This window comes from Myxocyprinus asiaticus, chromosome 20, assembly GCF_019703515.2.
Source record: "Myxocyprinus asiaticus isolate MX2 ecotype Aquarium Trade chromosome 20, UBuf_Myxa_2, whole genome shotgun sequence".
In the NCBI taxonomy this organism is placed as follows: Eukaryota; Metazoa; Chordata; class Actinopteri; order Cypriniformes; family Catostomidae; genus Myxocyprinus; species Myxocyprinus asiaticus.
Window position 1 is genome coordinate 5,313,613 of NC_059363.1, and position 20,410 is coordinate 5,334,022.

At 37.5% G+C, this 20,410-nt stretch overlaps 1 protein-coding gene across 2 annotated transcripts in view; it reads left to right on the forward strand.

Annotated features, from left to right (window-relative positions):
- LOC127411510 (neuronal PAS domain-containing protein 3-like) overlaps nt 1–20,410 on the forward strand; it is a 400,645-nt gene that overhangs the window by 187,998 nt on the left and 192,237 nt on the right. For both annotated transcript variants that reach the window (XM_051647156.1, XM_051647155.1), the window contains exon 4: nt 13,924–14,006. In XM_051647156.1, the coding sequence (XP_051503116.1) occupies nt 13,924–14,006 (83 nt within the window). The remainder of the gene's footprint in view (nt 1–13,923; nt 14,007–20,410) is intronic.

Consider the following 20,410-nt stretch of genomic DNA (forward strand, 5'->3'; position numbering starts at 1 on the left):
AAAATACGTGCTTCATTACACGTTTGGCTGCTGTTTCCCAGTGAAATGTCCAGCTGGGGGTGCGAAAAGCAAATTAAATGGTGTCGTGATCAGATGAGGATTTTAAGATGAATATAAGATGAATATAAGATGGAGGTAAAACGTACCTCCCTAACATATATATTAACCTAAACCTGACCAATAGTGTTCTAAAAGCAAATGAGAGGTGAACAAAACAGACATCTTTAAGGCCCGGGATACTTTGTTTTTTTGTGTTCCGTATCGGCTTGCTCCCGGTCGACTGCGTAGCCTTTCAAAGTATACTCTTCTGACCGCAAACGAATACGAATGAGTTCGACCAATGCGCACTACGGCTACTTTTCAATACTTTTTTAGTACAGTTAGCGGCAGGTCCATGTGCCTATGCTCACAGACGAGGATGTCCATGTGTCGAGAAAATCTGGGCCACGCACGGAAAATCCTCACAGACTGTGCTGATGATGAAATTTGCGTCACGCATAATGTGCGTGGATCACCAACGTGGACAACCAAAGTATTCTTTGGCCTTTACCCTTATCCCTTAACCTTTACCCTAAACAAACATGTAATTTCGTGTCACTTCCATGAACCTTTCATCTCATATGTCAGTTTGCGTGTTTTGCTGGGCTTGAACTTCAGTTTTCTGAGTCCAAAATCTAACACTCTATCAGGTGAGCTACCACAGAATCTGATTACAATAAGTGTGTAAATGTAGGTGAGTCTGTAATACAAGTGTTACAATTTTTTATTTATTTTTTCAAAATATGCATCATAGTAAAAGTGTTTCGATATCATAACATAACATTGTGTAAGTAATATAAGTGAAAAATAAGTGTTTATAAAGTCATGATAAGCTGTTGTAGTTGTTATTTGTGTGAAAGTGAATAAAACGCACAGTTGTTGTAGCACCTCTTGTGTTTTAAGGAATATTCCGGGTTCAATACAAGTTAAGCTCAATCGACAGCATTTGTGGCATAATGTTGATTACCACATAAATACATTTTTACTTGCCCTTCCTTTTCTTAAAAAAAAAAGCAAAAATCTGGGTTAAAGTGAGACACTTACAATGAAAGTAAATGGGGGCCAATTTTTGAATGTTTAAATACTCACTGTTTCTAAAGTATAGCCACAAGACGTAAACAATATGCGTGTAAACATGATTGTAGTTTGATAAAATCACTTACTAACCTTTTCTGTGTAAAGTTTTAGCCAATTTTACAACTTTGTTGCCATGATGATGTAATGTCAACAAACCCTAAAACGACTGTAAAAATTACAATTTAAACATTTTTCCAGCTCAAATAATACATGAGTTTTAACAGAAGAATTAATATAAGTGCTTTTATAAAATTATAAGCTTCACATTTCTACCTGTAAACTAGAGCCAGACCGATTTGGGAATTTTGTGACTGATACCGATTTTAGAGAGGGAAGATTCACGATTACAGATATGGCCGATATAGTTAATTTTTGAGCTGGAATGAAAACAGACCTTTTCTATGTGGATTGTGCACTGATTTTGCACTGATATGACTATGCAAAGGTACTTAGAAGGCTGCTTTCTTAAACAAATATTTTTATCAAAGAATATTTGACATTGTCAACAAATATTGAAATGAACACTGAGAAAATAAAGAATAAATTCAAATAAAATAAATAGCTAAATAAACATCAGTACTGTTTAGTGTCAGTCAAATGCTGACCATTAAAATAAAGAATCAATAAAAATAAAATAAATAACTAAATAAACATCAGTAGTACTGTTTAGTATCAGTCAGATGCTGACTATTTTAATACTGCCAGTCAATAAGGGGCAGATTGTAAAAAAAGAAGCATTTACACCTGCCGAGACAAGAGAAAAACAGCGGCAGCGGTGTTACACCGTATTCTGCTATACAAGTTCAGGGGAAACTTTGAACGGTGGAAAACCAGACTTTTTAAATATTACATTTTATAAATGCAATGACTGGAATTGTTCGGTTGAAGGGGGTACCAAACTGTGAAACCTGAACAAAACAGTTTGGTGAATACATGTTTACACATTAGCTTCCACTCAGCTGACAAGCAATGAAAGTAGCTACGTGGTTAGCTAGTTAGCTATAAGCTTGTTGTCACGGAGAGTAAAAGACGGACGTTGTTTATTTACTTTCCAGCATTGCATCTCACCAACTAGGTAATAACATAGCGTGAAATCAACACTCAACAGACACAATCCACCACTGCACCATTGTCTGCTGAGCTGCAAAAAGATGCGCTGATGTTTACCTTTCAATCTGCTACATTACTTACTGCACTGAGAAACTATAGCTGGCTAACACAGCAAACAGATGTGATAAACATGTGTGATATGGTTGTCAGGGATAGGGTTAACGTTATATTAGTTATACTGAAAAGGGAAAATGATGGGGTCATTGCTTGTTAACTTTCCAGTATGTATTTCACAAACTAGTTAGCAACTTACCGAAAAGATACCGCTTAACTCCGCGCCGCTTAACTCCGCCATGTCTGCAGTGCAGAGCCACCGTCAGTTCAGAGTCAGCTCTGAAAACAATGGAGTCGGAGCACGCTCTGCTGGACAAACTACATTATGACACCAATTCAAGCATTGTTTTCTGCATTATATGTTCTGAAAAAAAGTTTTTCATATCTGCGCATATCTGTAAACATATACGCCGATACTGATATATCGGTGAAAGGATAATATCGGCCAACCGATATATCGGCCGGGCACTACTTTAAACTCTTCAAAATCGGCCACATTCACTTCCATTGTAAGTGCCTCACTGTAACCTCAGTTTTTGCTTTTTTTAAAGAATAGGAGGGACGAGTCAAAATTAATTACGGCGAAATGTGGATCGCGGCTTGTAAAAGTCAGTTTGCAGAAATTTAGTTAAAGTAACGTTCATTCTATGAGACTAAGTTGTATTTTTGTGAATAACTTAACCGAAATTAATTGACAGGCAACCTGAACCGCTTTGAAAACAGAGTGGTCTCGCCTTGTCTTTCACCGTCATCTTCTATCAAATTCAGTCCACGATTCAACATTCCCAAGGTTTTCCTGTGAAAACAGCAGGTGTAAGAGCACTGTGTTTTACTATTGTTGCATTTTCGGTTGTATTTCTTTCACAGAAGTGGAAATGAATGTGTTTTGTTCTTGAAATCTTTCTGTTTTGAGGATAATATGAGTATGATGACGCTCTTTCTGTTTCTCTCTCTCTTTCTCTATCTCTCGCTCGCTCTCTCGGCGGGTTTTGATATGGATCATGAGTGGACAGTGCTTGTCATTTGGAGAGCCCTGTCCTACTCTCCCTCGGCCCTCTTATCTCTGTATCTGACACAGTTGTTTCTGCTGGTGATGAGCGGAAATAGCACAATGATAAAATACCAAATCACTTCAGCGGGACTTCACAGCCTCTACAAGCTTTCCATAGACAATTATTCCACACTGAGCGCCTCTTCAAGGTGTAATCTAACATCTCCGTAGCAACTGAGCTGGAGATTTCCAATTGTGCCACGTGCGTTCATGCTGTACATGGTTTTAGTGCACAGAGATACCAGTCACACTGAGGCTAAACACATTCAAACTACCGAACACAGTTTTGAGAGCTTTGGACTCACGCTTACTCCGTAATACATGGATCTTATGGCTTCCTGTTTTGGAGCTAATTATGGTACAGATAAAATCATGTTTCAAGACGGATGGAAGAACATTATTGTTGTCACAAAGTCTTTGAGTTTAGACTCAGAAATGGACTGTTTTGTTAAGTAGCAATGTAAAGAATTAATTTTCAGGTGCCTTTTTAACCTTTATGATGACATATTTTTTTATGTTGACCATATAAAAACATAGCCTAATGGTCATGTCTGTCTGATACTTCAATTATTATTTCAAGTAAATTAATTGAAATGAATTCTCAGTCTGAACAAGTATTTCCTTTACCTATAAAATCAAATCAAAATTAATAATACAAAAATACATACATATATATATATAAAACACAATATATTCTAACAGAATAAATGCTTTGCTAGAATACATTTCAAATAATTGGCCATTTTTGGATAAAAAAATATAAATACTATATACTGTATCTTTTATATATATATAATTGTTTTTATTTATTTATTGCCGTTGACACAGAAAGTACAATAAGTAGAACACAGGTGTCTCAAGACACATTTTTAAAAGTTGATGTTCTTTTTAACTTGATACACTGTCCAAAAAATAATAATTTGGCAGTCCTGCGTGAGATGCTGAGAAAACAGAGAGATGTGGCGCAACCGTCACAAACATCCATCTGGCGCATGTTTACATAGAAAACAACTGGAAAAATGTGAAGATGCAAAAGCGCTATTGGTGTGAGTGTCTTAGAAGGCAGCATAATTATTGACCTTCTGGAACAGCCTTCACATTGGGAGTGCCCCATAATCCTTAAAATGCTGTCTAGATAGGCAGCTCACTAGGTTTGAAACAGAGCTAGAGTGAGAGAGAGAGAGAAAGAGTGAGGCATGTGAGGCATCATTAGCACTGAATAGAACAGCTTAAATTTTGATTATATAAATGAGGAGAAAAGATGAGCATGGATAATTGAACACATCATCATAAAAACTTAAACCAGTCAAAGATGTTAAAAGAAACTAATTAAAACAAATGTTTCAACCTCCATCTTCATGGGCATAACTTATTCAGAGGCCTGTGAGAAGAGAACAATCCAGCCCTGTCATTATCTCAACTACAATAAATTATTTAATGACGTTTGGTCTGTGAAAACATTAGGAGCACATTATGGATTGAAGGCCTATGGGAGATTTTACTTACAGTTGGACTTGAAAATGTAAAAAACTGAATAGATTATTACTATTGAATTGTTTTGATAGATCAATATTTACCAAGTAAAATTTACCATTTACCATGGCAGTTCATGAATTAAAAAGTTAATTTAAGGCTTTACCAATTATGAATTCAAATTCATTTTTATGTATTGTAAGACCTTGAGGGTTGCATATTCCATACATTTATCTGCTGTTCTAATTAAGTGAAGATATTCAAAAGGATTTTAAGGCTTTTTAAATGTACACATGAACTTTTTTTTATCCCTTGCGTTGTTTTAGAGGGGGAAAAAATCACAATTCAACTTTTCTCAACACATAAGATCTTGCTGTCATGACTTTTGAAGAATTAAAGGCTCTTCAACAGTTTGTTTATACAGAATCGAAATGGGGGAAAAAATGTTGGTTAATGATTTAATGTTTTAATTTTTATACTGGTATATACATTTTATACTTAACAAAAAACAGGCATCCATGTGTTTATTGTCATTTTACGAAGTCTTCAAACTTCCAATCAGATCTAAGATTTGGAAGTAGCGGTTTTATTATTTTATTATTAATATACAGTTCATTTTTTCTCGCCATCACAATTTCTCTACTGTGTACATGTTTCTCTGCTGCATTTAGTACAATCCTTTGAATAACAGCATGACTCTTTTGCTGTTTTGAAGAGTTACTCTCAGAAATGCATACTTGAGTTTCTGCCCGCCTTTTTGAGGAACGTTCACTGCATTCAAAGATTGACTGAACAATGAAACATGGAGAGTCTGTAATTTTCTGAATCAGCTAATCACATGTTGTAGTCTGTTTGGGCTCATCGTTTCATTAACTCGCAGCACTTTTACATGCAACTTAACGTGCAAGAGATGCAGATCTGTGTGTGTGTTGTGCAGGTGTGTGACGGGTCATTCAGCCCTGATTGGAAAATGTCTTGAGGTTTATCAATTGCAACATAATGCATTGCATGTGACATGACTCTCCTTTATAATGAGATCAGACATGAACGCAAATTAACCAGCTAAAACATGGGAGAAATCTGACATTGGTATATAATTTAAAGTCAATATGAAATCCAAAACTGTATTCATTTACTATCATAATGCGAAAGAAGACTTGTTTATGGTTCTTCATTGTCCATTCATGAAAATAACTTGCTCTGCCTCTGCTCCTGAAGCAGTTTTCCCTTTTCGGCTGATGTCGAAAATCCCTTCCAACAATCCAGCTCCATTCTAGCATGGAACACCGACTTTTCACGATTAAACAGTATCCAGTTTCACTTGTTAATTTTGTCATGACCCTTAGAACTAAACATGCTGTTTTTGCTTCTGCTCCTTTAAGAGTACTATAAACAATCTTGATTATGATTGGCTAACCTCTTTGCATGTGAAATGATTAGCAATACACCCACAATGTTAAAAGTTTGCAATTTTTCTGGGCTGTAGAGTGTGTAACTGAGACCTTTTCCAGTCAAATCAGGCCGCTTATACAGCGCTAGATTAGTATTCTGCCTCTTTTTAATGTGTCTTTTTGTGACACTATAACGTCTCTCGAATGACTGTCTGATCTTCCAAGCCGACTATAAAAGCATACTTGGTCACCTTGACTGACCACTGCAGATGTAATATAAGCATTTGAGTTAGCATTGCTTAGCATGCGAGTTTCGGCAGATAATGCGACTTCCCATTGTGCCGTTTGCACCTCTGACATTGTCTGCAGCACCCGACCGCACAAGCCTTGACAGCTTGATGAATTAGGCCTGACACTTGCCAAAATAGCCATCCTCCGTGCCAGCTGCCAGTAGAGCGTCTATACTCCGCTAATTGAATTGGCAATTTGTGTAACAGTACCTGCCCCTAAGCCTTTGGTGAAGCCAGGGACCGCCATTTAGCTCCAATAATCCAGGACTAGGGAATAAGAGGTCTGAACTTCACAAGAAATTATTGCAGATTTTAAATGACAGTCAGACACCTTGCTGCCAATTTCCCATTCAATGAGAAATAAATTAACAATAGCAATAATGTTGACTTATAAAAGTGAAAGTTAAATTGACTTTCTAATAGCACTAGCGATTTGAACTGCATGCAGTAACAAATTCCATTTATTGCAGTCTTGCACCAAATGCTATTTGTGGTGTGGTATTGAAGACTTGCCTTACATATTGAAACTGTCAAATGGAAACCAATATTTTTTTATAATAAAATCGCATTAGACCAAAATAGGGAGGGACTTTGTCCATTTGCATGTTTGTGTTTGCTGTCATGGCATTAGGACACTTCCCCCTAATATTCATCTTAGCGGTCCACCAATATGTGTTTTTTATGTTTGATTTTTAAATTATTACATTTGGTTTCTCCAGTCCTCAATATGTGGCTATGTGGCTTACTTGTGCCTATCCACATGTTTTGAAAAATAAGGGGCCATTCACACAGGATATGTTGATTATGCTCAAAAACAGCTAGATGCAGCACAGTACAATGGAACGGTATATTATGTAGGGGTCTCGAAATACTTTTTAAAAAGTTGAATTTATTTATAGTATTGCATTAAATGCTGAAGAAAATGCCAGACATGTCGCAATGGTCAGAGTTTTCCTTCTAGCACATTTTTGCATAGACCAACAATTAAAAATAGCACATACGGACTGCCGTAGCTGTGTCCTTTGTGAACGGCCCCTAAGTATCTTCTACCAGGAATCGAAACATTTTGATGATATACCAGTACTCAATAACAGATCGTCTAGCCAACACGTACACCATGCTATGAAACTGCTGTATATTTTACAATGTCATTACTGTTGTGCAGCACTTATTAGGGGAAGGTTGATGTATTTGCTTGCGTTTCCTCTGTAATTTATTTGTATCTGCTCAATCTGCCGTAGCTAAACTAGGGGAGAAGTATTACGGAGAATCATGGCAGGACAGACATTGTGTTGCCTCTCCGCTCCCGTGAGCTCTCTATTCATATATCATTTGCGTCACTAGCAAAATGAAGCAGATTAATAGAGCATAATTCCTGAGATCAATATGCAATTATATTCATCTCTCGGGCTCTTTGGGCAGCCGTGCAGAGGAAAGGGCGCTGAATTCCTGCCGTGTCCCAGCCATAAGTGTGAGAGGCACTGCATAAGGCCCTTTTACTTGACAAGTGTCACCTAGTATCGAGAAAAATCAACGAGATATGATTTAACTTTGTAAAATCATACAAACAAATGAGACATTTTAAGTGCTGTTATTCAAAGTTATTTAAATAGGCAATAGGTTTTAGTGAAATCACAGGCTAGAGCCAAGATTCGCAGTTTGCTAGTCGATTGCAGGTGGTATTAGGGGGAATTCTTATACTAGAGAGCATTCGATTGGACAAAAATCTGTGTAGTTCAAGATGCTAATTCTTCTGTTAAAACTCTAAATGTATTATTTGAGTTAGAAGCTGTTTAAATCGTCGCCTTTACGGTTGATTTAGGGTTTACGCCGTTACGTAATCATGGAACCGAAGTTATAAAATGGGATATATCATTACACAGAAAAGGTTAGTAAGCGATTTTATGACACTAAAAACATGTTAATGAACATATTGTTTACGTCTTGGTGCAGCACTTTCGAAACATGTGTTTTTACATTTACAGATTGCACCATTCACTTCCACTGTAAATGCCTCATTGTAACCCAGATTTTTGCTTTTTTTTTTTTTTTTTTTTTTAGAAAAGGAGGAAAAGTCCAAATTAATTACTTGTTGTAATCACCATTATGCCACAAATTCTGTCACTTGAGCTTAACTTATATTGAACCACTAATATTCCTTTAAGACCTCTCCCACTTGAATCTACTCTGGAAGCTCAAAGACCTCATGATATGAGGTGGCCCCAGCACCGGGAACTGTTAAGTTGATCTGTTTAAGACTGCACATTCTCTTGATTTCAGTGCCTTGTCTTCAAGGATTTTTATGCCATTATTGGATGCTCTGGTCGCCGATGACAATATGCAGTTTGGCAGCAATGCAACACACTTCACAGCTTCACACATCAACTGATTGCGTACAAATCACACTACAGCAGCAGTGTTTATGCCCATCTGAAGGTCAAAACAATGGCTTTATGTTGAGATACTTCACCAGTGTTATTTTGTTAAGTTTTTTTTTTTTCTTCCTTTTTTTCTGTAAGGCAATTTAAATGTCATTATTTTATCCCAGCCCATTTCTTCCCTTAGAAAAAAAATACTTTGCCTCTACCATGGTACAATGATAGTATCAGATAGTAATACAATGGTATTTTTTATATATATACTGTATTTACCTTGTTATTGAAAGTCTGGTATTTACATAGTGCTCCATGGTACTACCAAAGTTCATTGTATTACCATGTCCCATCTGGTAGTTCAGTGGAACTTTTTGGTATTTGTTGTGTGGTTTGTTATTGGGAACTGTACAAAAAGTACTTTGGTGACTTACAAAAAAGTGCCCTCAGTAGCAAAAATACCATGTTATTACTATGGTAAATGTCCAAAATACTTGGTACTAATGGCACAATGGCACTTGGTTCAAATGTGAGTGCTTGTGAATAACTTTTAAAGCTCCTCCTTGAATTTGAGGACTTGAAATTGAACATGTTTACTTTAAATTGAATTTGCAGTTTTGAGCTTGAATTACATCAAACTTGAAATTCTAATGTATGTGACACAAATTCAGATCGTTAAATTCAGATTACATTTTTTAATACACTGATTCAGGTTTTATAATCAGATTCAGGTAAATTTGATGAAGACATCCAGGGCACTCAGAAAAAGCAATCAAGCCTGTATGTAATCAAACTCCTTCTTGACCAATCACAACATAGCTCACAGTTCACATTTGGAAGAGGAAGGGGTCCACTGTGAAATAGTGCCAACGTGGGATCATGGCTGAATGAGAGCCACCACCTCTCTCTAGTGGAAGTTACTTGTTCTGCCCTGATGCAAACTCCAGAAGTAATTATTGTGATTGTTAAACAGGCTGTAGATGCATTAAATAAATGTTTATCAGTCATCTGATATCTGACGTGTATACTTTTTGTCAGATCAAAATTTGCCACCAGTGATGTAACTACAAAGCAGTTAGCTTATCTTTGCTGCTGTTTTTATTTATTTATTCTCTACATAACACCCAGGGGATACTTTAATCTTTGCTGGCCGACCTTCCAATCCAGACCTGACTTATGTTAAGTTAACGTTAGTCAATCACAGTTGCTACGATTTGGACACCTGCACTCGAGGCACGTCCAGCTTACCATCTAAACTCGAAAAATGAAATAAAGGTAGAGTAAACTATCTAGCAAACATGACATTACACAGAAGGTGGTTGGATCGTGAAACACAGCAAACATTAGCTAACTGCCTTTTGGAAGTTGTGGCAAACATTTATCTGATAAACATTTATTTAATGCATCTAACAGCCTGTTTACCAGTAACACTAATTATGTCTGGAGTTTGCATCAGGGCAGAACAAGTAACTTCCACTAGAGAGAGGTGGTGGCTCTCATTCAGCCATGTTCACCCACATTGGCACTATTTCACAGTGGACCCCTTCCTTTTCCAAATGTGAACTGTGAGCTATGTTGTGATTGGTCAAGAAGGAGTTCGATTATATACAGGCTCGGTTGCTCTTTCTGAGAACCCTGGATGTCTTTGTCAAATTCACCTGAATCTGATTATAAAACCTGAATCAGTGTATTTAAAAATGTAATCTGAATTTAATGATCTGAATTTGTGCCACATACATTTGAATTTCATGTTTGATGTAATTCAAGTTCAAGACTGCAAATCCATTTTCAAGTAAACATGTTCAAATTCATGTCCTAAAATTCAAGTTTAAAGTTTGATGTAATTCAAGTTAAAAAATGCATGTTCAATTTCAAGTTAATATGTTCAAATTCAGGTCCTAAAATTCAAGTTCAAGTCCCAATGGCACATATTTCATTCCATATTGGACTCGGTATCGGCGAGTACCAAAAATGAAGTATCGGTACTCGTACTCATTCACAAAAAAATGGTATCGGGACATCCCAAATTTTTTGTACTTTGAGGGTAATTTCTGATATCAGATGGTAATACCATGACGTTTTAAAATACACCAGGTTAGTTAATGATTACCATAATCATGTACCATCTTATTTACATGGTATTTCAAGGTACTTAAAAGAATACCATGGGACCTCCATGGTAAATGTCCCAAAAGCCATTATATTGCCATGCTTCAAGTCCAAATAAACCATGGTAATAGCAAAAATGTAGGGTTTCTTTTTTTGTATTAGGTGCCACGGAGAATCCGCAGGGGTGCAAAACACTAACGTTTCCCAGCTGGTTATTAAGAGTGGAACACCAGCAGTCTGAGAGGTGGCCTAAGACTACTCGGAAATAAAACAGTTTAACATATTTCATTATGAAATATTAATGCAAAATAGTTTTGATTTAAAAAGCTCTTCAAGGTCAAGGAATCTGGAGGACACGTGACTGATTTCCATGATCTTTCATAGCCAAGGATGCTTGTGTGCTGAGAGCTTTCGTCTGGAGATGTCGTCTGTGAGGACAGAGAGGAAAGTAATTTGCAGCTGGTCAAGTGTACTCTTAACTTTCATATATTCCTCATCTTGTTAGAATTGGTGTGTGTACAAAAGTGGTGTGTTTTTTGTTTTTTTGCCAGGTCATATTATATTGTTAAGTGTTTTAAGTGTTTTCACACTTGTTTGATAGTCACATCTGATCTGATGGCCAATGGCAAGTGAACTGAGAAGATATAATGGACATACTGGCCATGAAACCACTCTCCACCTCTTGGTGAAATGTAGCCTGGCACAAAATGGAGCAAAGAAGACCCACAGTGTGTTTGTTCCCCTTTTTTTCCCCGTATCGGTGGCTTAATGCTTGGAATATTCAGTAAGTTGACGCATATGTATTAAGTTATAAAAAATAAAAAAAACTTTAGGCATCTAGGATAAACTTATGATGGTAAATCTTCCAATGTTTCCTATAAACAACAAATGTTTATTTTAGAAGAAGGTTTGTCTGTCTTTGCTTTGAATCGTACACATCTTTTACATCAGTGATGGTCAAACTATCATTCTTAAACCAGTAATTATTTTATAATTCCTAATAAAGGTACCAATAACTGGTGAGTAAGTTTAATTTCTTACCATAGCCCATTTTATTAAACTGCATTACATTGTGGGATTCACTATAGAGTGTAACAGTCCCACCCATCTTGGTTTCAGCAGTATTTTTCCCATTAATTTTTTCCATTTGATTTCATAAAAACCTTCATAAAAGAGTTCTAAGTTGGGAACCAAACCAACCAGCTCTGAAGTGAATCACAACAGTGCAAACTTTGATTTGAAGCAAAAATAATTTTTTAAACAAAGGTACAAGACTATACAGTACACAGGGAATGAACTACAGTCTTATGATGCATTGCGAATAACATAATCAAACTTAAAACTATTGTCTAAAGTTGTTGATCCTTATTATAGAATCAGTATACTAGAAGTATATTGCAAAATATTCAGATGTATACAATTATATAAGTAGTTTTAGAGTGTAGACACTCTACTCGAATGTGTCTTTTGCAGTCCATCATGGGAGTGGGCGTTCGCTGCAGAGCTCTTTTGGCATGGGTTGTTTGCCGCAATTCTCTGATCGGTGGACTGTGGATCGTTTCCTTTCAGGATCATGGATAGTGTAGTTCTTCACCAGGAATTCCGATATTAAACCAGACATTTTAACAGATGAAGTTGAAGTAACTTGGACTGATGGCTTCAACAGAAGCATATACCATGGATAGGCAACCTCGGAGCTCATGGTAGGTCTGTCTTTAAAGGTTTATAAGTTATCGTTAATAATTAATTCCTCTTTGAAAAAAAATGAAAGGGATTTTTAGTGTTGCACTCTATTCCATGCAGTAAGCTCTGTTATATATATATATAGTGCTGCACATTATCCAGGTGTTCCTATATACTGTATACAGAATACAGAAATTTGTATACCGTATATACAGATGTACATGGTAGGCCTATATACTGCAGCAATAGTAACAGTACTAAGGTAGTATGCAATTGCAAACAGGTTTTGTGTGCAGGCATGTGTGTGCATGCTTTGATGTGTCTGTTTGCATGCATTCGCTTACCATGCGATCCTCAGGGCATAAGAGCTCCCTCTGCTGTGTCCCACTGGCTTTGAATTGTTTGTTCCCACCCGCAGTGACGGCTACTGACCCTGCAGCTCCAGGGAGCGGTCTGAGAGCCCAGTTCTCTCTCTCTCTCTCTCTCTCTCTCTCTCTCCTCCAGCTGTTGCTACCCTTCTCGCTCATGTTATGCCACGGATTTTCCTCTGGGTTGAACACAGGGCTTAACGCTGAAAGCATTACCGGAGGGGAGAAGTGTGTTTACCCAGCTTGAGTCTTTCTGAAGGACAGGGGCCTCTCATTTCTCTCTCGGCCCCTCTCGTATGCGCTCACCTGGGGCCCAAATACCCGCCCTGAACGCCACACTGTTGTTCGCATCTGGTCCTTGAGACTCCTTAATGGCCATTCAGTGCTTTATTACATCATTAATTGTACTTAATTCAGCAATATTACCCTGACGCCTGGCTAAGCTTGGAAAATTACGTACAGAGCACTTTGTTATAAAATTCTCTGTAATGAGCTCTGGTGGGACAAGCTCTGTTAAGTTTGAAATCACCCCAGGCCATTTTTTAGCAGAGCCTGAGCTAACTTTAAAGTTGGAAACTTGGAAAAAAATGCCCTAAGGGCGCTGTTCTCCGTGTGCTTTGCGGCTCAATGGATGTGACGATATTAGTCCTGCTATAAACAGCGGGCTTTGTAGCGCCGAGAATATGCAAAGGTGGAGCCATTCAGAGGGTTTTTGATTTGCATCTGTGTATTTACAGTACCGGCGGCTTAGTATTATTGGGGCGGAAGTGTTTGTTCAACAGTTTACCATATCTATTTAAAATCACCCGGGCGAAATCCAATTGCAAATTCATTTGGATTTCAAACGAAAACGTGCGTGTGCATGTCGAAACTGAGGTGCTCACACCGTGTGTTTTTTCTCCACAGCTATCGGGTCCCAGCGGAGGCGGAGCCCCAGCACAGTTGCCACGGAGATCTTTGAGCCTCACCTTGGCAGCCACATCCTGCAGGTAAGATGAGATTTAAACTGTTTAAACTGTATTTATTCATCAGATGATCTCTTGATGTCCTTAGACTCAATTTGGAGAGTACCATATTAACACATACTGTACACACACGCATATATATATGAAAGTTGAGTATCTATCTATCTATCTATCTATCTACAGTATACATATATCCTGTATACAGTACTATATATATATATATATATATATTGTATATATACTTTATATTTAAACAAATCTAGAAAAAAGTAATTGTTGGTAATTTTTCACTTTTTTGGATGAAGTATCACTTTAAAAGTCTAATCTGTGTTTTCATTTAGGATAAAGGCAACAAATGTTATCAAACCTCAGTAGATTAGAGGAATGTTGTCTCATAAGAATGGTGTAACAGCCATATGTTGCGTCTCTGAGAACATGTGAGTAAATGATAAATGACACGTATTTCACTTCAGAGGGTAAAAATAAAATAAAAAGATAATCCATGCCTAGCAACGGCGTCAACGTCTTTTCAAATTCCTTTTAATGACACGAATGAAAAGCACAATTTACAGCAGTCACCTGTGTCCAGAAAAGTGGATTAGGAATATTAAAATAACGTTTGGCGGTCACCGGACTGCCAGCGCTATTTCCTTACAACAGGTTAAGTGTGTGACAGAGAAGCGGAAATATATAATTAACACCAATACCAGGCGGGAAGTCTGTCAAGGTGTGGCCGTTTCGAGGAAGGACTTGTTCCTGGCAAATTGTCCCCATTAATCTTCAGCTTAATTGATTGTGAAAAGTTTTAGGATGACATTTTTAAAAAAGCATGCTCGGCTGGTGATTGATCGGAAGAAAATGAACTAATAATGGATGCAAGGCAGTCATCAGTTGTCGAGCGCCGAGGCTAATTTTAGACAGCTTAAAGCGTGTTTGATAGCATTTAATAAAGAGGACGGAGGGAAAGAGCTGCTAATCAGCCCTTCATCCAAAGATGGGCACAATGGCCTGCACACATGTGCACAAATACACACATATACATGTTATTTTACATAGAAAGGTCTTGTTTATCATTTTGCATAGTTTTATGTAGTTTTATTATATTTTATTATAACCTACTCATAAGGTTATTTCAGAGCAAATGCCTTACCATGTTAAAGCATAGACTTAAAGGCAACATCAAATCTAAATTTACCCTATTTACATTCTTAATAGAGTCTTCTTAATATGCCTTTTGTATTATTGTTTATGATTCATCTGTATACTTAATTCTAACAAAAAAGAATGGTTGTTTTAATAATCTTCCAACTTTTTCCACTTTTGAAATTAATTTTCTTTCCTGCTGATGTAATCAGGGCCACAGGGGCAGGGGAAAGTAATATTAACCAATAATATCGTCACCTACTTTGCATAATCTAATCAAATCAAGCCCCGCCCTACATTATTTCCCACTTTTTTGTTTAATTAAAACAGAATAAATGAAGGAAGTTAAATGTGTTGCAAATGCCATTAGGGTTAGGGTTAGGGTATAACTTAGTATAATTAATAAGATATTTTGCTGGCAATATTATAAATTATTAATTTTACATTAAATCTATTATATATATATTCTGGTCAGTTTATTTTTTCAGCTTACATGAACTTGATTCAGTCATATGATGCTCATATGGAAAGATGTTTACATTAGAGTGAATGGACTACAGAGTTGAACTTGAACTTCTAAGCTTTTGCTCTATCTAGGTTGCTGTAGGCGTCTTTGTGCTGTTGTGTGACTGGTGTGACCGGCAGACCCAGGGACCACACTTGAGCACGGAAAACCCTCTGTGGCCCTTGTTTACGCACAAATAAGCTGAATACATTTACCACCCAGTTTTGTCAACCCAGATAATCAATTAACTGCTTTAATATGCAGGTTTGTGTCTGAAGACAGCTGCTCTGAAACGCTGCTTTCTCACTGCTATTTAATGTCATGACACGGTAATATCAATATTGTCTTTTTTCTGTCGCGACTCGCACACAAATATTGCATAGATTCAGTAAAGCATTGTTTCTGTTGGCATGTAGCCCATGTAAAACTGGACAGAGGTTATATTTTAGACTATATGGTGATTATTGTAATACTTGCAGGTTTTAAAGGGACATATCATGGAGAACAGGATTTTCTTGCTCTTTTGAGTTTGATGCTAAGATTGATTGTAGAGGCAATTAATTGGCTGTCGGTATGTCACACGAAGCGGTGAAAGACCCCCCCCCCCCCTTTTAAATCCCTGAAATTTGTCTCAGATGGCAAAAATCGTGGCACTGTAAGGTTTTGTGTCTTTTTTAACATGGTTAGCTCACCTTACTCTTTCTCCAGTAGCGTCTCCGCCCGCCTGAGTGTGATGCGGTTCCAGCGGTGTCAGTACGGGCTGTGCCAGCGCTCACGGCCACAGAGATGACCGTGATGTCCACTCCCACGGTTTATTGTCATTTGTGTGGGCAACGGGCCGGATTGATTTCGATAGCAGCAATAGGTCATTAGCGGATAACTCTGAAGTCCTCAGAACGGTCTACGCTTCCACACGGCTAAGTAATAGCATTTATATCACACAGATAATGCTTAGCAAGAAATGAATTATAGATGCAGGGCTTCACCTAAAGACTGATGAGAGCTTAGTAGTCTGTGAAGGGCAAAAGCAGTGGACAATCATGGACACAGAAAAGAAAAAGAGAAGCTTTGCGCTTTTTGGGAGATAAGGCTCATCAGTAAATTAGGCGTGAGTAAATGGATAGTTTACAAAGCCATTAAAGTTTATGCTCATGCATGTTTTGGGAGCCCCATATGGCCCGACCTTGACCGCCGTCTGAAACAACATTTCTTTGCCAGACTGTGAGGCTGAGAAAAAGTCTGTCTCATTGTTTAGCTTTCAGCCTCTATAAAGACTTTGTAAATGGATCAGAAAACAAGCTACTTTTGCCTTAAAGAGAAAAGAGAAAGAAAATTCTGTCATCATTTACTCACCCTTTACATGTCATTCCAACCTCGTATGACTCTTTCATATTTATGCAGAACACGACAGGAGATGTTTAATGAATATCTCAGTCTGTATCTTTAACACAATGGCAGTGAGAGTGACTCACTTTAAAGCTTAAAATAGGACCCAAAATGTATCCTAAGAGTAGTCTATTCAATTTGTGCCTCGTATTCCAAGTCTTCTGAAGGCATATGAAAGGTAATTTGACATGACAATTTAGCATACTACTGTTTTTCAAGGAATATTCTGGGTTCAATACAAGTTAAGCTCAATCGACAGCATTTGTGGCATAATGTTGATTACCACAAAAATTCATTTTGAATTGCCCCTCCTTTTCTTAAAAAAACCCCCACAAATCTGGGTTACAGTGAGACACTTACAATGGAAGTGAATGGGGGCCAATTTTTGAACGTTAAAATGCTAACTTTTTCAAAAGTATGGCCACAAGACGTAAACAATATGCGTGTAAACATGATTTTAGTGTGATAAAATCACTTACTAACCTTTTCTGTGTAAAGTTATAGCCAATTTTACAACTCCGTTGTCAAGACGATGCAATGTCAACAAACCCTAAAATGACTTTAAAGATGACCATTTAAATAACTTTACAGCTCAAATAATACATGAGTTTTAACAGAAGAATTAATGTAAGTGCTTTTATAAAATTATAAGTTTCACATTTCTGCCTTTCAACTCATCAAAAATTGGCCCCCATTCACTTCCATTGTAAGTGTCTCATTATAACCTTGATTTTTGCTTTTTTAAAGAAAAAGAGGGGAAGTCAAAATACATTTTTGTGATAATCAACATTATGCCTCAAATGCTGTCGATTGAGCTTAACTTGTATTGAATCCAGAATATTCCTTTAACGTTGTTTCATAATGTACTGTTTAACATTATTTTTTAAATGGTAACTTACAATCATAAGATATTGCACGACTTGGTTTGTATGAAAATGTACTACTTTTAGGCCAAATCCACACTAATCTGTTTTCTCCTTATGTTATTGATCACAAAAATATTCTGTAATGGAGAGCGTTTGCATAAAGCTCTGTTTTCGGTGGAGGAAAGTGCTGTTCTAGCATGAATGAGAGGCATAAATGTAGCAAAATCAATGTGTTTTCAAATTACAATTACAACGTGGTCTCATTCCCATAGACACCAACAAATTAACAAACAGAATTTCAAATTGATACAATAGAGGCATCAAATTTAGCTAGCCTCCTGTACAACTCCTTAATTTTAAGAAAAAGAAATATATACAGTGCATCCGGAAAGTATTCACAGCGCTTCACTTTTTCCACATTTTGTTATGTTACAGCCTTATTCCAAAATGGATTAAATTAATTATTTTCCTCAAAATTCTACAAACAATACCCCATAATGACAACGTGAATGAAGTTTGTTTGAAATCTTTGCAAATTTATTAAAAATAAAAAACGAAAAAAAATCACATGTACATAAGTATTCACAACCTTTGCTCAATACTTTGTTGAAGCACCTTTGGCACCAATTAGAGCCTCAAGTCTTTTTGAGTATGATGCTACAAGCTTGGCACACCTATTTTGGGGCAGTTTCTCCCATTCTTCTATGCAGGACCTCTCAAGCTCCATCAGGTTGGATGGGGAGCGTCGGTGCACAGCCATTTTCAGATCTCTCCAGAGATGTTCAGTCGGGTTCAAGTCTGGGCTCTGGCTGGATCACTCAAGGACATTCACAGAGTTGTCCCATAGCCACACCTTTGTTATCTTGGCTGTGTGCTTAAGGTCGTTGTGCTGTTGGAAGATGAACCTTCGCCCCAGTCTGAGGTCCAGAGTGCTCTGGAGCAGGTTTTCATCAAGGATGTCTCTGTACATTGCTGCATTTATCTTTCCCTCGATCCTGACTAGTCTCCCAGTTCCTGCCGCTGAAAAACATCCCCACAGCATGATGCTGCCACCACCATGCTTCACTGTAGGGATGGTATTGGCCAGGTGATGAGCGGTGCCTGGTTTCCTCCAGACATGACGCTTGCCATTCAGGCCAAAGAGTTCAATCTTTGTTTCTCATGGTCTGAGAGTCCTTCAGGTGCCTTTTGGCAAACACCAGGCGGGCTGTCATGTGCCTTTTACTGAGGAGTGGCTTCCGTCTGGCCACTCTACCATACAGGCCTGATTGGTGGAGTGCTGCAGAGATGGTTGTTCTTCTGGAGGTTCTCCTCTCTCCACAGAGAAATGCTGGAGCTCTGTCTGAGTGACCATCGGGTTCTTGGTCACCTCCCTGACTAAGGCCCTTCTCCCCCGATCGCTCAGTTTGGCCGGGCGGCCAGCTGTAGGAAGAGTCCTGGTGGTTCAAAACTTCTTCCATTTACGGATGATGGAGGCCACTGTGCTCATTGCGACCTTCAATGCTGCAGAAATTTTTCTGTACCCTTCCCCAGATCTGTGCCTGGATACAATCCTGTCTCGGAGGTCTACAGACAATTCTTTGGACTTCATGGCTTGGTTTGTGCTCTGACATGCACTGTTAACTGTGGGACCTTATATAGACAGGTGTGTGCCCTTCCAAATCATGTCCAATCAACTGAATTTACCACAGGTGGACTCCAATCAAGTTGTAGAAACATCTCAAGGATGATCAGTGGAAACAGGATGCACCTGAGCTCAATTTTGAGTGTCATGGCAAAGGCTGTGAATACTTATGTACATGTGATTTTTTTCGTTTTTTATTTTTAATAAATTTGAAAAGATTTCAAACAAACTTCTTTCACGTTGTCATTATGGGGTATTGTTTGTAGAATTTTGAGGGAAATAATGAATTTAATCCATTTAGGAATAAGGCTGTAACATAACAAAATGTGGAAAAAGTGAAGCGCTGTGAATACTTTCCGGATGCACCGTATGAACACATTTGGTTACTCATTCCATATTTATTTATGCAAAACAAATGACTAGGGGTGTAAATATTTGCACTAACAATGATGCAATTCAATTCAATTCTTTACATGACGATTACGATACATTGTGAAATCTGAAATTTGGTCACTATTTGATTTGATTCTAATGTTACATACACTTTAGATCTGATACGAATAAAGAATAACATAATGCAACATAATGACTTGATGCAAACACATACAAACAGATGGTACGTAAACCATGGAATAAACGTTGTAAATTTGCAAATCATGTAACATTAACATATATTGCACCAATAATTACAAATGAAATATGCCATGTGCTGAAAGATAAGGCCCATGTTTAAATCAAGCAGGGTCATAGAATTACATGTAATCAATTCATGGTTAGGTTTAGCTTAGGTTTGGGGTTAAATGTAAACTTTGGGGTCATAATAACATTATTCGTTCGTTCATGTATTTTTCTCAATAGGAGTAAAAGTTGCACATTTTTGTACGAGCCAGCTTGTGCGATTTCT